The sequence below is a fragment of the Caretta caretta genome, chromosome 2 (assembly GCF_965140235.1).
Source record: "Caretta caretta isolate rCarCar2 chromosome 2, rCarCar1.hap1, whole genome shotgun sequence".
Lineage (NCBI taxonomy): Eukaryota > Metazoa > Chordata > Testudines > Cheloniidae > Caretta > Caretta caretta.
In genome coordinates this window covers 181,651,941-181,666,754 of record NC_134207.1, presented here as the reverse complement: position 1 = coordinate 181,666,754, position 14,814 = coordinate 181,651,941, and the positions used below count along the sequence as shown (strand labels likewise).

Genomic DNA, 14,814 nt, shown 5'->3' with positions numbered 1-14,814 from the left:
GGACTACTCTGCATAAAGGAACACAACATGTGTGAATGTGTGCAAGCTCAGGGCCTAACCATGGACCTTCCAAAACACCATCTTGTGTGATAGGTCAATTTACTGTTTGTTGCTATTATCAACTTTTAGAAAGAAATTAATCCATAGGGAGAGTGTTTTTCCCCTAATTTTGCTTGTTCCTCCAAAATCTATTAATCAAGGTTAACTAGTATTATGCCCAGAGCCCCAGATAAGTAGATGATGGGTCATGCATTGAAAATGCAAATAAATGATGCATACCAACTCATTCAAGCAATATAACTAAGTAGTTTCAAATATCAGTTCCCTTTTACTTCACTAAATAAACTGGAAGCAATATGGCTGATGCATGGGTGTACATTGACCCCTTCTGGATTGTGGGTGGGGGTGTCTTTGTCTTTGGTACACCACAAGTGGATCGCACTCTTACACAACCACTTTCCTTTCTCTGATTCCCATTAGCAAGTTAAGGATGGAGCTGCAATTTTGAGAGATCGTTTACATTCAACAGGGTCGAAAACTTGAGATACGTCTTAAAATATAGCAGCTGCCGTTACATATTAACATACGTTGCCTTGATTGAGAGCCAAAAGAATGTTGTTAGGAAAGGCAGTGAGTTGGACTGTTAATGAGACTTTAATGACACTTTTAGTTTTCGTACAAGTTTTATTGATTCTGTTTTAAAAATGAAAGTTCCTAGTCATTTTTAACTGAATTTATTTTTATGAGAATTTACTGCTGATGAAAGGAACCAAATTGATCATCTGGGAGAGGGAGAGAGAGAGATTATCCATCACAGAATCTGAATTAGCACTGGCAGCAGCAGTGCGAGCATCCTCATGTATTCTTCTGCTATTGTGTCTCAACCCTGACCTGCAAGGATCGCCTCTTGACCATCAGAGGGTATTTCATTAGTGGTGGACTGCTCCGCAGTTGGTCTCTGCAGCATCTGCCACGAAGGTTGCTCGTTCTGATGGTGGTATTTGTGAAACACAGGCCTGCTCACAGACCGTCACCATCACATTCGTTTCACAAAAGACACCCAGCAGCCTGATTCTCCTCTACATGGTTAAATGCCAGTGGAATTCCATATTTTTAAACACTCTCTACATACACGTTAACTAGTCAGTAATACTCCAGTATTAAGCCTTCTTTAACTACAGTAATAAAATCTAAGCATTCCTTCTGAGTTATAGTAGTTTATCTGTTATTTTGGGCCAGATTCTGGTTCCTTATGCAAGGGCTGAGAAAATGGGCTTTGCACAGAGGATCTCCCCCGGGGTGGTAATAGATGCAGCACAAACACAGCTCTTGGGCAGTAGCAGCTGATGCTATCTCTTTCCTATCCTCATGCAAGAGTAATGGGTTTGGGAAGTCCCTAAAGATACAACTTGACAACCGTGAATAGATCAGTGATGGCGGTAGCTTTAGGAGCCTCTGAATTTGCACCAGTAATTCTTGCTCGTGTGATCACTTCTAGAAAGAAATGGCACCTGCATGCAGGTAACGTAATCTTAATTTGCACGCACAAGTTCTACTTGCATACACAAATCTAGGGTCTGGTCCTGTGGCAGGGTGGACTATGCCCGGAGGCCCTCTGCTGGAGGCCTCGTGGCACTGCATCACCCTGTCCCAGAATAGAGCAGAGAGAAGTCCTCAAGGCAGCCAAAATGGCTGCACAGGAGTGGCCAATCAGAGGGGCTGATGGAGCAGCCAATCTGGGGCCAAAAGGCCCTATATAAAACGAGCAGCAGCACAGAGAAGTTCAGTTGCTGTGTGGTGTTTGAGGAGTGAGGCTTTGGTGACTGGCTGGCAGAGCAGCAGTACCATGGACAGCTCACTGCAGACAAGACTGAAGCTCAGGGATGGCTACTGAAGATTTGGTGCCTGGCTGGTGGGAAGAGCAAGAAGACCAGTGGAAGGTCAGTGTGGGTGGGCAGGCTGAAGTCCAGGGGGACTGAGCACAAAACTTGTGCAGGCCAGCGAGGGCACCGAGATGGGCCCCACTGGTCTGGTTGAAGACTGAGTCCAGTGAGACCTGCTGAAACCCCACCAGTTGTGGGTACTGAGATGGGCCCTGGCTGAGTGGTCGAAGAAGGTAGGCTTCTCCCAGAAGCACTAAGAGCTCCAGCCCCATACCAGGGCTGTGATAAGACCTTGGGACTGTATACCCTGGAAGGCAGCTTGGCTGGAGGGCTGAGCTGCTGAAGACCAGGCAAGGGAACCATCAGCTGGGGCGGTGCTCACAAGAGGCAGCTGCGACCCTGATATAAGAAACAAAGAAAAGCAGGCTCACAACCAACCAACCAAAGGGGGCTGCCCATGAGAAGTGGATGCCACCCTAGTAAAAGACGGACTGTAGATATATCGGCCAGAGAAAAGGGGGCGCTCATGTGAGGTGGATGCTGACCCGTTACAGATACATACATACATACATAGTAATGATTGAATTGCAGATGCAGATCTAGTGGCTGGGTTAAGATTTATTTCAGAAGTAGTGTCTATAAACTTGGCTTAAAATCCACCTTATTTACACTTCTTGTATGTTAATGAGAAGTGTGCTACAATTAGACTTTTTTTCCTCTGCATCTGCCTACAGACATGCATGATGACCTGCCAGTTGGATTTTGATTTAGAAGTCTAATATCTGCAATAGATTTGTGTCCAGAAAATGAAGGATTTGAAATACAGTCAAAAAACTAGGGGTCAAATCCCTTAGTCATTAATCAGTTTTTACTTGGGCAAAACTCCCACTGGCTTCAGTGAGTGTTTTGCATCAGTAACAACCAGGGAGAGTGCGTATGGGTGAGGAAAGGGGGTGGGGGATGAGCATCTACTTAAAGATTTACCTGATCAGATCAATTTTGAAAATAGAGATGCTTTAAGCCCTATCTAGATATGGGAGTGGGGGAAAGAGTCCAGGATTTAGAGCAGCAGCAGACTAGTCTTTTGAAGCCTGAGACTCTTGAGATTGTATTGGAAAAGTCTGCCCTAGATCCAGCAGACAGGCTGGGTATCTACGGGATCTGTATGATCCAGCTGTATGGAGGGGACCTGCTGCTTGCTCTGGAGTTGGAGACAGAGAACTGTGCTTGTGGTCAATATGCTGCTAGCATCTCTGCGGTATGCCAGGGGATGAATGGCTTAGATGAATGCGAAGATAAGACAAAACATGTTAACATCTCAGCTGGATCCAAACAAAGGTCAAATTTTCTGCTTGTGTAGATTTGTAAAATTACACACAGGTCAACAGAACTCCAGCCACTTACACCAATAGAGAACTAAAGGTGGCTCTGATTAACGTTTCTGAGAGTAACTTGGGCAAACCTATTAATGCTTATCTTTCACTTGTTTGCAAATGAACCTGCATCCAATCACCATTTGCAATTGCTGGATGATTTTGCCCCTTTGTTTAAATCCTGTTCTCCTCAGGTAACAAAACAGCACACAAGGGTCCCTGGTGGGTGAATCACAGCACTGTTAGGCAATAATCAATAATGCTCTACTTCACTTCACTGTCAGTTTGTCACTGCCAAAGCCAAGTCTAATCCTTCTGACATTTTGATAGATGAAAGTATCAAAATGAAATTGGGGAAACACATCGTGTCATTTAAGTTGCAGATTTCCTGTGACTATAAAGCTGTGCAAACAAATTTACTAATGTGCCTATCTGCAATTTGCCATCCCTACATAACACCCATTCAGTTGTGTGGTTTTTGTTGTTTGTGTTAACCCCATTTTGTAAAACTGCAGAGGAATTCCAGACCTGACTGTGACGGGACTATTTACCAGCTGCAATCAAAAAACATTATTGGTGTAATAAGATTTCTCAGTGCACTCTCTCTGGTGTGTATGTGCTGCAGGGGGAAGGGGAAGAAGTAACTTTAGCTCAGGCACTCAACTGGGAACTAGTGCTAGGAGGCAAATATCAATCAGTCTATTTCTATCCTAGCTGAAATAAATAATTTCCTGTTCTGATCTCAGCAGAGGTGTAACTTTGGCTCTTTTCAGAGTCTGATGGCCATGGAGAACACTGCTGTGGTTAAGGCCAATGCAGCATTAAAAGATTAGCTGATCGTGACTGTCATGGATTGGTAAAAAAGCCACTCTTTTCAGTTGTCTGTCAATAATTGATAGGGTGGTAGAAATGGGTAAACTTTAACATTAAAGTTGCCACCCATCCTGCAGGTGTTTATGCTCTGCCACAGTTCCTGTTTGCTATGTGTGGGTAGCAGCAGAAGTCAAGAACCAGTTGCAGAGACAAGCTGGGAATACAGCCAGGCTAGAGTACAGCAGCATGACTAGTGAATGTATAAAGTAAACCATCCTTTGTTTGTTAGTTTATTCTAAAACTTGCCTCAGTCATTACTAATTAAATCCATTCTGTAGTATTTCAGCAATGTGGGGACAGGGTTAGATTTTTCTGGTTCAGATTTTCAAAGGTATTTAGGTGCAGACAGGTGCCTAGTGCGATTTCCCCCCCCCCCCAGCACCTCTCTGTATCTTTAGGCACAGCTTTAAAAATCTGTGTGTATAGCCTGCATATTTTCAGAGAAAACAGTCTTGACCTGACAGCAGACTAGATGAGCCCAAAAAGGAGGCTGCCTCTGGCAGTATCATTAGGATCTTTGCTAAACTTGTCTTGTCTGGTAGCATACAGTAGCTAGCATACCAACTAACATTACAAATTGTATGATGGAAGCCTGCAGGGGAAACTTGGAAGGGAGGTATTGAAAGAATACTGTTCCTATTCCACCTGTACAGATATTTTCAGGTGTAATAATAGATACAATATGTGTGTTTTCACAGCATGCTGATACCATTTTCCTCCAAAGCAGAAATGGTAACTGGAGTAGGGGAGTCTGATTCAGAGCCAAAAGGGCCTATTCTTTTGCAGCTTGATCCTGAAAACATTTATGTACATGCTTAACTTTACCTCTGTGAGTTATTTATTTTAGTGGGACTACTCCCAGTGGTAAAGTTACGTGTGTGTATATGTAACCCATTAAATTTCTAATATAGAAATGTATTTTGTTTAAATACGGAGTGGGGCTCCTGTACTGGATACATGTTAGTGACTGGCTCTAAGGTATATCTGGCTTAGGGGATAGACCAGTATTGTTGGGCTAAAGGGTGTTAATGACTGCCACTGCCAGAAAATGCCCTTTTGATCTATGGGCAATCACAGGAATAGGTCTGGAGCCCCAATGCCCCCTAAGTGGGGTGGGGGGGAGAGAGTCCCTATAACTTACTGAGCAGAAAGTAAGCGGTGAGCTGTTGATAAGACATTTTAGTTGATAACACCAACATAGTTAGCACACAAACACTGACGAGTAATTATCTTGTCAACTTGTTACATGCATAGTAACTGAACGCATTAAAGCTTTTCCCTATGAATGAAAGGGAAAGGTGTATTTATAAATGTCATACACCTTTGATATAAAACAAAAGTTGCACTTTTAATAAGTGGCCTGCATTGGCTGGAGACAAATCACAACTATTTTTACTTTGACTGTTCTAAGACAAAGGTGCTTTTCTTGAGGGTTGTATCCATTCACTGTAAACAAATTATCAGGACTCTTCTTGGAATGTTTTAAGGCAAAAGTGCATTTCTTTGTAAATTACATCCATTAGCTGTAAACAAGTCATAAGGAATGTCTTACATATTTTAAAGTATAATGCTTTTATCAGTTGCATCCATTTAGATGTAAACATAAGTGACTTTGAATACATAGTAAATTGTTTTTATTCATTTGGTTATAAGTGCCTCTATTCCTTAGGAACAAATATTTCAATGTGAGAGTTGTTTACTTCAATGTTGTAAGGTAAAGGGTGCATTTCTTTGTAGGTCTCATCCATTAATTTTAACCAATTCATAGATTTTACTTTGAACACTGTAAAGCAAAACTGAATTTCTTGTATGTTCATAAGCTGTAAACAAGTCATAACAATTTTTACTTTGCACGCAGGAAGAAGCCACTAACTTAACTCTTGTTAGTCTTGGTGTTTTGTAAGTTGCCGTGAACGAGTAAGGATCCTTTAAATGTTATATGTGAAAACTGCATGTCTAAGATGTTCTAGCTGGACAGTGAACTCCTTCATTCATTAGTAGCAAACGATAAGATAGGATATTTTACTATGAATGTTGCAAGGCAGAGGTCCAGTTGGTTGCAAACAATTTGAATATTACTCTTACATGTTGTAAGATAAATTTGCACATTTGTATCCACTAACTAAAATATTTTATTCTGTAAATCTGCATGTCTATCAAGTTGGAGTGGCTCAGTTTGATTGTGAGGTCCTTCCTAGACCAATTCTGAACCAAATTAATAGTATTCAGTTTGAACATTAGAAAGCAAAGTTACATGTGTAGGCTTCATCCTTTTGGGTATAAACAAACCATAAGGATTTAGACTTTAAATATTGTAGGGTGCACTTTATGCAGGGAAAACTTGTGCATGTTAGTTGCCAGCATATTTTAAAATTCCATCTTGTAATGCAAACCTTCATTTCTTCTAGGTTGCATGCGTTAGCTGTAAACACAGCACTGTTGGGCATTGTATGGTAAAATTAGGAATTTACCGCACTCCCATATCAGTTTCAACTTGACTGGAAGCGCCTTCAAAATTAGCTGTATACAAAACTAGGTGGCTGCCGTTCGACTAGCGCCTTGCACAGAGCCTCCGAGGCGCCAGGAGGGGGCTTGTAAGGTGAGCCAGGCCAGCCGAGGCGCTCGTGGGGCAGGGCAGGGCAGGGCAGCGTTGCGGCGTCGGTCAGCGGCTACGATCCAATCGGCGCCTGGCCCTGCGGGGGCGGCGGCCGCTCTGGGAAGCAGCCGCGCGGTCGGAGCAGCCACGTGCGGTCGGTGCAGCCGCCGGCCGGCCGGCCTCGCGGGAGCGGCCCGGGGGAGAAGGCGGCGGGGCCCCCGGGCCCGGCCGCTCAGCGGGAGTGCTGCAGGGCGAAGGCGCACTTCTTGTAGGCGGCGTAGAGCAGCAGGATGGCGCGCAGCATCTGGCGGCACATGGCCACGGCCAGGCGGACCTGCGGCTCGCGGAGCCCGCGGGGCCAGCGCTGCCGGGGGCTGATCACTTGGCAGAAAGCCGAGCGCTCCGACACCCGGAACGAGCCGGTCCAGCGCGGGGGCTGCGCCGTCACCAGCCGCCCGAAGACCGAGTCCAGCCCGCTGAGCCGCACCGCCTGGGGCTTGCGCAGCGCCCCGCTCCGGCGCGGCTCCCCCGCCGGCAGGCCGGGCCCCTTGGCGCCCGGCTCCAGCACCAGGCTGAGCCCCTGGAAGCAGAGCTGCACCTCCAGGTCGGCCGCCGCGCTCTGCGGGCAGCCGCCGCCGCGCGGCGCCGCCCGGAACGGGTGCTTGGTGCACGGCCGGGGGGTGGCGCCCCGCAGCCACTGCAGGGACTCGTCCAGCGGCGACCAGGGCGCCCACAGCTGGTACCCGCCGGCCATGGCCGCCACCCCGCAGCGGCTAGCGCCGCCCGCCCCGCTGCATCTTTCCTCCGCCGGGCGCCTGGCAACCCATTGTGACGCCGCCTTCGGCGTGGAACCCGCGCTCCCGCCCCGGGAGCCCCGCCCGGCCCGCTCTGACGGCTCAGCGCGCGCCCTGCCACCCCCGGGGCCTCGCGTTTGCTTTCTGCCCGCGTTCAAACGCCTGTGTGCTCTCCGTGCTGGCTTACTGGAAGCCGCCTCACTCTCGTGCCCGGTGCCTACGCCTCATCGGCTGAGATCTTGAAGGGTTGTGCTCCTAGCTGTTCTGGCTAAGATGTATATTCTTTATTTCTTAAACCAGAAGAGCAGTTAAAATGACTGCCTGCCTCTGACTGTAGCAAGCCTGGTCAGGAAGCCTGCTGCACTCTGCAAAGATGGTGCGTGTGGTCAGAGGCAGCCAGCATCCTCTTTGGGGCCCATGCATAACTCCTTGGTCATCTGAAGGTGCCAGGGGTTGTGTGGAGAAATCATGCATGCAAATTCTGCTCCTGTGTGTAATTGCCGTTTTCTGTGTAGTTAGCAGCATCTTTAAGGTCTCAGCCACTCACCCAGTTTCAATACCATTTTCACACTGGTGATTTAGGAATTTACCTGACAGTTCCTGACTGGTCTCCATCTATTTCTGCATCTCTCTCCAACATATCATCATGGATATCTCCCTGCTAATTTAATATGGCCAAAAAAGCTGGCTAGATCGTTGGGCTCATTGGTAGTGATCAATGGCTTCATCTCTAGTTGGCAGCCGGTATTGAGCGGAGTGCCCCAAGGGTCAGTCCTGGGGCCAGTTTTGTTCAATCTCTTCATTAATGATCTGGAGGATGGCATGGACTGCACCCTCAGCAAGTTTGCAGATGACACTAAACGGTAGAGGGGAAGGGGAGAGGTAGCTACGCTGGAGGGTAGGGATAGGATACAGAGGACTTTAGACAAATTAGAGGATTGGGCCAAAAGAAATCTGAGGTTCAACAAAGACAAGTGCACAGTCTTGCACTTAGGACAGAAGAATCCTATGCACTGCTGCAGACTAGGGACTGAGTGGCTAGGCAGCAGTTCTGCAGAAAAGGATCTAGGGGTTATGGTGGACAAGAAGCTGGATATGAGTCAGCAGTGTGCCCTTCTTGCCAAGAAGGCTAATGGTATTTTGGGCTGTATAAGTAGGAGCATTGCCAGGGGCGTGATCATTCCCCTCTATTCAACATTGGTGAAGCCTCATCTGGAGTACTGTGTCCAGTTTTGGGCCCCACACTACAAGAAGGTTGTGGAAAAATTGGAAAGCATCCAGCAGAGGGCAACAAAAATGATTAGGGGACTGGAACACATGACTTATGAGGAGAGGCTGAGGGAACTGGGATAATTTAGTCTGCAGAAGAGAAGAATGTGGGGGGATTTGATAGCTGCTTTCAGCTACTTGAAATGGGGTTCCAAAGCGGGTGGATCTAGACTGTTCTCAGTGGTAGCAGATGACAGAATGAGGAGTAATGGTCTCAAGTTGCAGTGGGGGAGGTTTAGGTTGGATATTAGGAAAAGCTTTTTCTCTAGGAAGGTGGTGAAGCACTGGGATGGGTTACCTAGGGAGGTGGTGGAATCTCCTTCCTTTGAGGTTTTTAAGGTCAGGCTTGACAAAGCCCTGGCTGGGATGATTTAGTTGGGGTTGGTTCTGCTTTGAGCAGGGGTTGGACTAGATGACCTCCTGAGGTCCCTTCCGATCCTGATATTCTATGAAAACTGGCCTTACTCTCCCTCCACGTCCTCTTCTCTACTTATCCACTGACAACCTTGTGAAAGTAAGACAGATGTTTTCTATCAACTAGAGATCATCTTTAGTTTGTCACATCATCCAAATATTCTTAAATACTCTGGAGGAAGAATCTGCAGTATCTCTCATATCCATTCTCTTTCTATCCCTACAGCTAAAATTCACCATGTCCTGTCTTGATTATTGTAACTTCCTCTTCTCTAGTCTCCCTGATACCCATTGTTACAGAGTCAGGGCAATGCTCTGTAACTACTCCATCCAAAGCCAGTCAGGACTCTGGGGGAGCATGCATCCTTTCTCTTTGAGCATACTGTCACCAGGGCAAGAAGCATACACAGCTTTAACCTTCCTGGGTCTGACCATGGAGCATTCAGCATCCCCTTCCACGCTGTGCCCTTCCCTCAGCAAGTCCACCCAGGCTTCTGGGGAAGCCAGAGGGCCCTGTACCCCAACTCTGCAGTCAGATGTGACTCTCAGCCAGCCAGTAGAACAGAAGGTTTATTAGACGACAGGAACACAGTCTAAAACAGAACTTTTAGGTACAGAGAACAGCACCCCTCAGTCAGGTCCATCTCGGAGGGGAGCAGGGGTTAGGGAGCCCATAACCCAGTTCTGGGCCTTCTTCCATTTCCTCAGCCAGCTGTAAACTGAACCCCCCCCCAACCCCCCCTCTGGCCTCTGTCTCTTTCCCAGACAAGGACGCCATCTGATCTTTGTTCTCCAACACTTTCAGTTGGAACCTTTGCAGGGGAGGGGCCCAGGCCATCAGTTGCCAGGAGACGGTGTCAGCCAGCCTCTGTGCAGACCCCTGCCCTCCACCTAGATACTTAAGAAATGCATAGGGGAAACTGAGGCACCCACACAGTATTCAGAGAAAACATAAACATTCCCACTTTGTCACACCCATATTGCCTTCCTCCAGTCCATACAAAATATAGCCACTTAGGGCCTGTCTACACTGGCAATTTACAGCGCTGCAACTTTCTTACTCGGGTGTGCAAAAACACGGCTGCCTGAGCGCAGCAAGTGTCAGCGCTGTAAAGTGACAGTGGACCTGTGCTGGAAGCCATGGCCCTCATGGAGGTGTGTTTGTGATGTGGTTTTTAAAGAGCGCTGGGAGAGCTCTCTCCCAGTGCTCTGCTGCAACCACACAAGGCACGTTAAAGGGCTGATGCAGATGAAGAAGATGGGTTTCAGAGTAGCAGCCGTGTTAGTCTGTATTCGCAAAAAGAAAAGGAGTACTTGTGGCACCTTAGAGACTAACCAATTTATTTGAGCATGAGCTTTCGTGAGCTACAGCTCACTTCATGTTGCATCCGATGAAGTGAGCTGTAGCTCACGAAAGCTCATGCTCAAATAAATTGGTTAGTCTCTAAGGTGCCACAAGTACTCCTTTTTATGAAGAAGATGAGCATTGATGAAGATCTTAGGGCTAAACTCCTTTTTTTGCTCCAACTTCCTAAAGTGAATCTTCTGCATCAAGTTGTTAACTTTTCTCATGCCTGAAGGCCCTTGCAAGATATTGAATCTCTACCAAAACGTTTTTCCCCAAGAGTTTTAGCTAAGCAGGTATTACTTTTTAGTCAGTCCTAAAAACTTCCCTCCCAAATCAGATTTCATTTCCTACATGCTTATGGGAAGTGTAATCTTTAACTCTCTATACCCCAAAAAAAGGCAAAGGGTATAAACCAGGTTATTGTTTTTCTTTACTACCCATCAGATGTGCCTAATATCTGTAGGGTCAAATGTTTCCATTATAAACAGTTCCAGGCCTTGCATGTGTACAGTAAAAGCATTGGGGTTCTAGGCCTAGGAGGAAAGATGCTTTATGGATTTGTGCTGTATTTGAGAGGTGATCCAAATGGAGATGAAACTTGGTGTAACCATACATGCTGGCTTTTTTGCTACCTCCTCCAAATGAGCAACTAACAAAAAGGATGTGTGCTTTATTTTAAATAAAGCATCAGCATTAGCTTTTCCCACTACTTGATTTTGCATGCCTGTTAGTTGCTGTCACTGCTGAACCCCTCTCTCTTCTGCCCCTGCAGTCAGTGTGTGTGCAACGGCACCCTACACTTAGTCACGTCAGTTTACCATTGTGGGACACCCAGTGTCACCTCTGAATGTGACCCAGTGTTCTGTCCTCCTTTGATTTGAAGGACATCCAGCTAAATATAAGAATCACCTCAGTCTTCACCAACACTGGCCCTAGTACTATAACCGTTTCTTGGGGAAAATTCCCTCTGACTCCAGTAGCTGTTTTGCATGAATAAGGATTTCCAGATCAGGGATTTTTTTTCTGACATCTCACTAGGTTTGGAGTGCTTTGACTAAAATGTTCTTTCACAGCTGACATTCTCCTTTTCATCCATATTGGGGTTACTGCAGATAAATCATGGGAGTTGTAAGGTGTCCTTTGAAAAAGCTGCTTATACAGATGGCTACATTCCCTGGTTCTGTACAGATGGAGAAATGTTACAGTAGTTGCTGTAGAGAACAACAAAATAGTTGAAAATAACAAACTCCAGAAACGAATTGGCTCTCAAATGCTTATCTGGCAAATGCACAAACCCAGATAAGGTGGTGCCCAGGGAAGTTTAATGCCATACGTGATGTGTCTCAATTCATATTCAAGAGGGAATGTTAGATGCCTGTTTGGATGTGACTGGATGGCTAGAGCTGTGCTATGACCCTGGGTAGTCACAAAACTAGTATCAGTCTTGGCTGGCAGCTGAGCTCACAAAGGATAACTAAAAGTTTCCAGGGAATAATTTGCATAATTTAGTCAGGTTTGTTTTGATTCAGTGTTGGCTTGGCTTGCTCACCACCAGGAGGCTGAACTATTTCAAACCTTTTTCGAAGATCTTGTAATCTGTTGCTGTCTGACACACACATACTTGTAACTATCAGGACATTTTGGGCTACATCAAAAATACTCATGCCATTGAAAGTATGTTAAGCGTCCCTTGGAAACACAAGCACAGGAACATCTGAAATACTGCAAATCTCTGTGCCTATGAGACAGTGAGTGAGCTAATATCTTTTTATTGGACCAATGGCTCTTGGTGAAAGAAGCTTTCAAGCAACACAGAGCGCTTTCTTTCACCACCAGCCGTCAGTCCAATAAAAGATCTTAGCTCACCCATCTTCTCTCTCATATCCTCTCTCAACATGACTAAAACACTGCAACAAACTTAGTATATAATTGATTCCCATTCCTAAGGTATATTTTACCTTCCATGTGATATCCAAACAGAACCAAACTACTTGACAGCAACGCTAGGATATTCTACTCTTATGTATTTGGCCACTTTTCCAGAAAATATTGTAATTATGAGTAAAAGGCAGGTTATGACTAATACTTAATCAGTGTCTGACTAATCAACCAAGAATACGCTAATTTAGGCCTTCTTAATTTAGTTTGAATAAATTTGTTTTGAATTAATTTCTCGGGGGAGAAATTAATTTATTGTAATACGATGTAATTTTGCATTCAACATATCTGCAGATCAGTGCAAGGCAGGAGCTTTCTGTAAAAGCAATTGTGATACTCTTCTAAATGTGTTTTCTGATGTCAAGCATAATATGAATACTTCAGTATGAGCAGTACACTTTCATGACCCACAAATTAAAATATGAAGTACTTCAACTTTTACATCAAGATTTATAGTACATACATGGCAAATTTTTAAATGTTTCATTTTGCCTGTTTTCAGACACATGTACACTCTTTGCTTAGAGATCAGTTGGTTTCCCCATGATGAAATATAGGTCACTGAAACATGTTCTACGTGCTTCATACGTTTACTTAACTGCTTCCTGTTTCTCCATGCTGACTGCTACATACATGGCCTCTTCACCTACAATTCAGTCTTTTAAACCTTTCCCACTGGAGAGACTTACTCATGTGAAACTGACTGTGCACCTCATCATAACCTGATGGGTAGCCTTCTTTCTCATCCTTATCTCTCCTGTCTCATATGAAATAGAAAAGACTATTTTATTGCAGCAATAAGTCTTTTAATGCTTTCCACATTTTTCCTTGAAATGAGGAACAAGGTGCAACCCAAAAATTATATTAGGAATCAAATGCATGGAGACTGGATAGATCAAGAAACTGGCAATAGGATATGAAACTTTTAATATCTAGGCCATACTTGCTTCTACGTCCAAGTCAGTAGTAACTTTAAGCCCAGATCGACAAAGGTACTTTTGGCATTGCAACACTGAGCGTCACAGCACCTAGAAAATCACAAGAACAACACTGATCCACAAAGGCACTTAAGCTTCCTATACAACGGATGGGGAGAGGTGGGTGCCTTAAACTGATCTACAAAAGAAAGCACACTAAGCGGGGAGCCACCTAAACCAGTCAGTGGGAGTTGCTGACGAGATTGGTGTGTGCTAAGTCCATCCCCTCTCTTGAAGATAGGAGCCAAAGTCTGGGCTTCAGGGAGGCACCTAACCACAAATGGCAACCCACCATTTGAAGGTGGCTTAGGTGTGAAAGGTGTTTCTTGTGGAAATGAGTTATGAGCCTGCCTCACTCCAAACAACCTCCAGAGGAGGAAGAATGGTGTAATCACCAGGTTTCAGAGTCAATCTGTCTCTCTGATGCAATGATTCTTCCATTGTGGGTAAATAGTCAGTGGTCCAGAGAGAGAGACTCTGTAGTCCATAGTTAGGGCATCTACCTGGTTGGGGGGAGGGAGTGAATTGAACCTGGGTCTTTCACATCTCAGGCAAGTGTGCTAACACCTGGGCTAAAAATTAAGAGGTAGGCACCAAACGTAGAGCAGGACTGAATAATAGTGGTTGTCTGAGGGGAAGATCACCCTTCTGTGGCTCGGTCTATCTGCTGTGTGGCTAAATAGAGGAGTTCAGAGCTGATACCTTTCATGAGCATTAAATACACAGATTTAAAAGACACCATGCAAGAGAAATGAAACTAAAAGCAAGTGGCATTGCTAAGCCTGAGTCTAAGTATTAATTATTATAAGTGTTTGGGCTTTTTTTAAAGCACGTTGAAATTCTAGGGTAGCTGGATGGTGTATCCAGGAAAAGAGGGGGGTGGGTCAAATGCCACTGCTCCAGCTGCTGGAACAGTCTTTTGAGGTCATAGGCATCTGGACACAAATTAGAGTATCCCTTAGCTAGCGAATTTTGCCAGGGACTGAACTGTTCAGCCTCTGGATCGGTAGACCACAAAGAGGGTGTAATGCTACTTTTGTCCTTAGTCCCTTGATTCTATGCTGAGCATGTGTGGCCAACCCAGAGTATAGTTACTGTTCAGAAGCTAACAGAGCTGACCATCTCTCAAAAGTTTGGTGGATCTTCACAGGAAAGTGCATAAATGCTGGAACTAGGGATGCTGCAGCATCCTCTGACTTGCAGTGGTTCCCATTTTATATAGAAGGCTTACAGTTTAGTTCAATGGTTCTAAGTACCCCTACTATAAAAAATTGTTCCAGCACCTCTGGGAAAGTGTCTGACAGTTCAGATGTGTCTGGATTTCTTCCAAACCTTTTAAGGTGTCATCA

At 45.3% G+C, this 14,814-nt stretch overlaps 2 protein-coding genes across 2 annotated transcripts in view; one reads left to right on the top strand and one right to left on the bottom strand.

The window, feature by feature from the left end:
* Positions 1–14,814, top strand: part of BMPER (BMP binding endothelial regulator) — a 267,662-nt gene that overhangs the window by 201,242 nt on the left and 51,606 nt on the right. The window lies entirely within an intron of this gene.
* On the bottom strand, positions 6,958–7,498 carry FANCD2OS (FANCD2 opposite strand). Its single transcript, XM_048839068.2, has one exon. It carries the CDS (start codon positions 7,477–7,479, stop codon positions 6,958–6,960), a length of 522 nt encoding a protein of 173 aa, XP_048695025.1. The 5' UTR covers positions 7,480–7,498.

Excerpts from the sequence above, each read along its gene's own strand:
- FANCD2OS (XM_048839068.2), bottom strand. The coding sequence starts at position 7,479 with ATGGCCGGCGGGTACCAGCTGTGGGCGCCCTGGTCGCCGCTGGACGAG.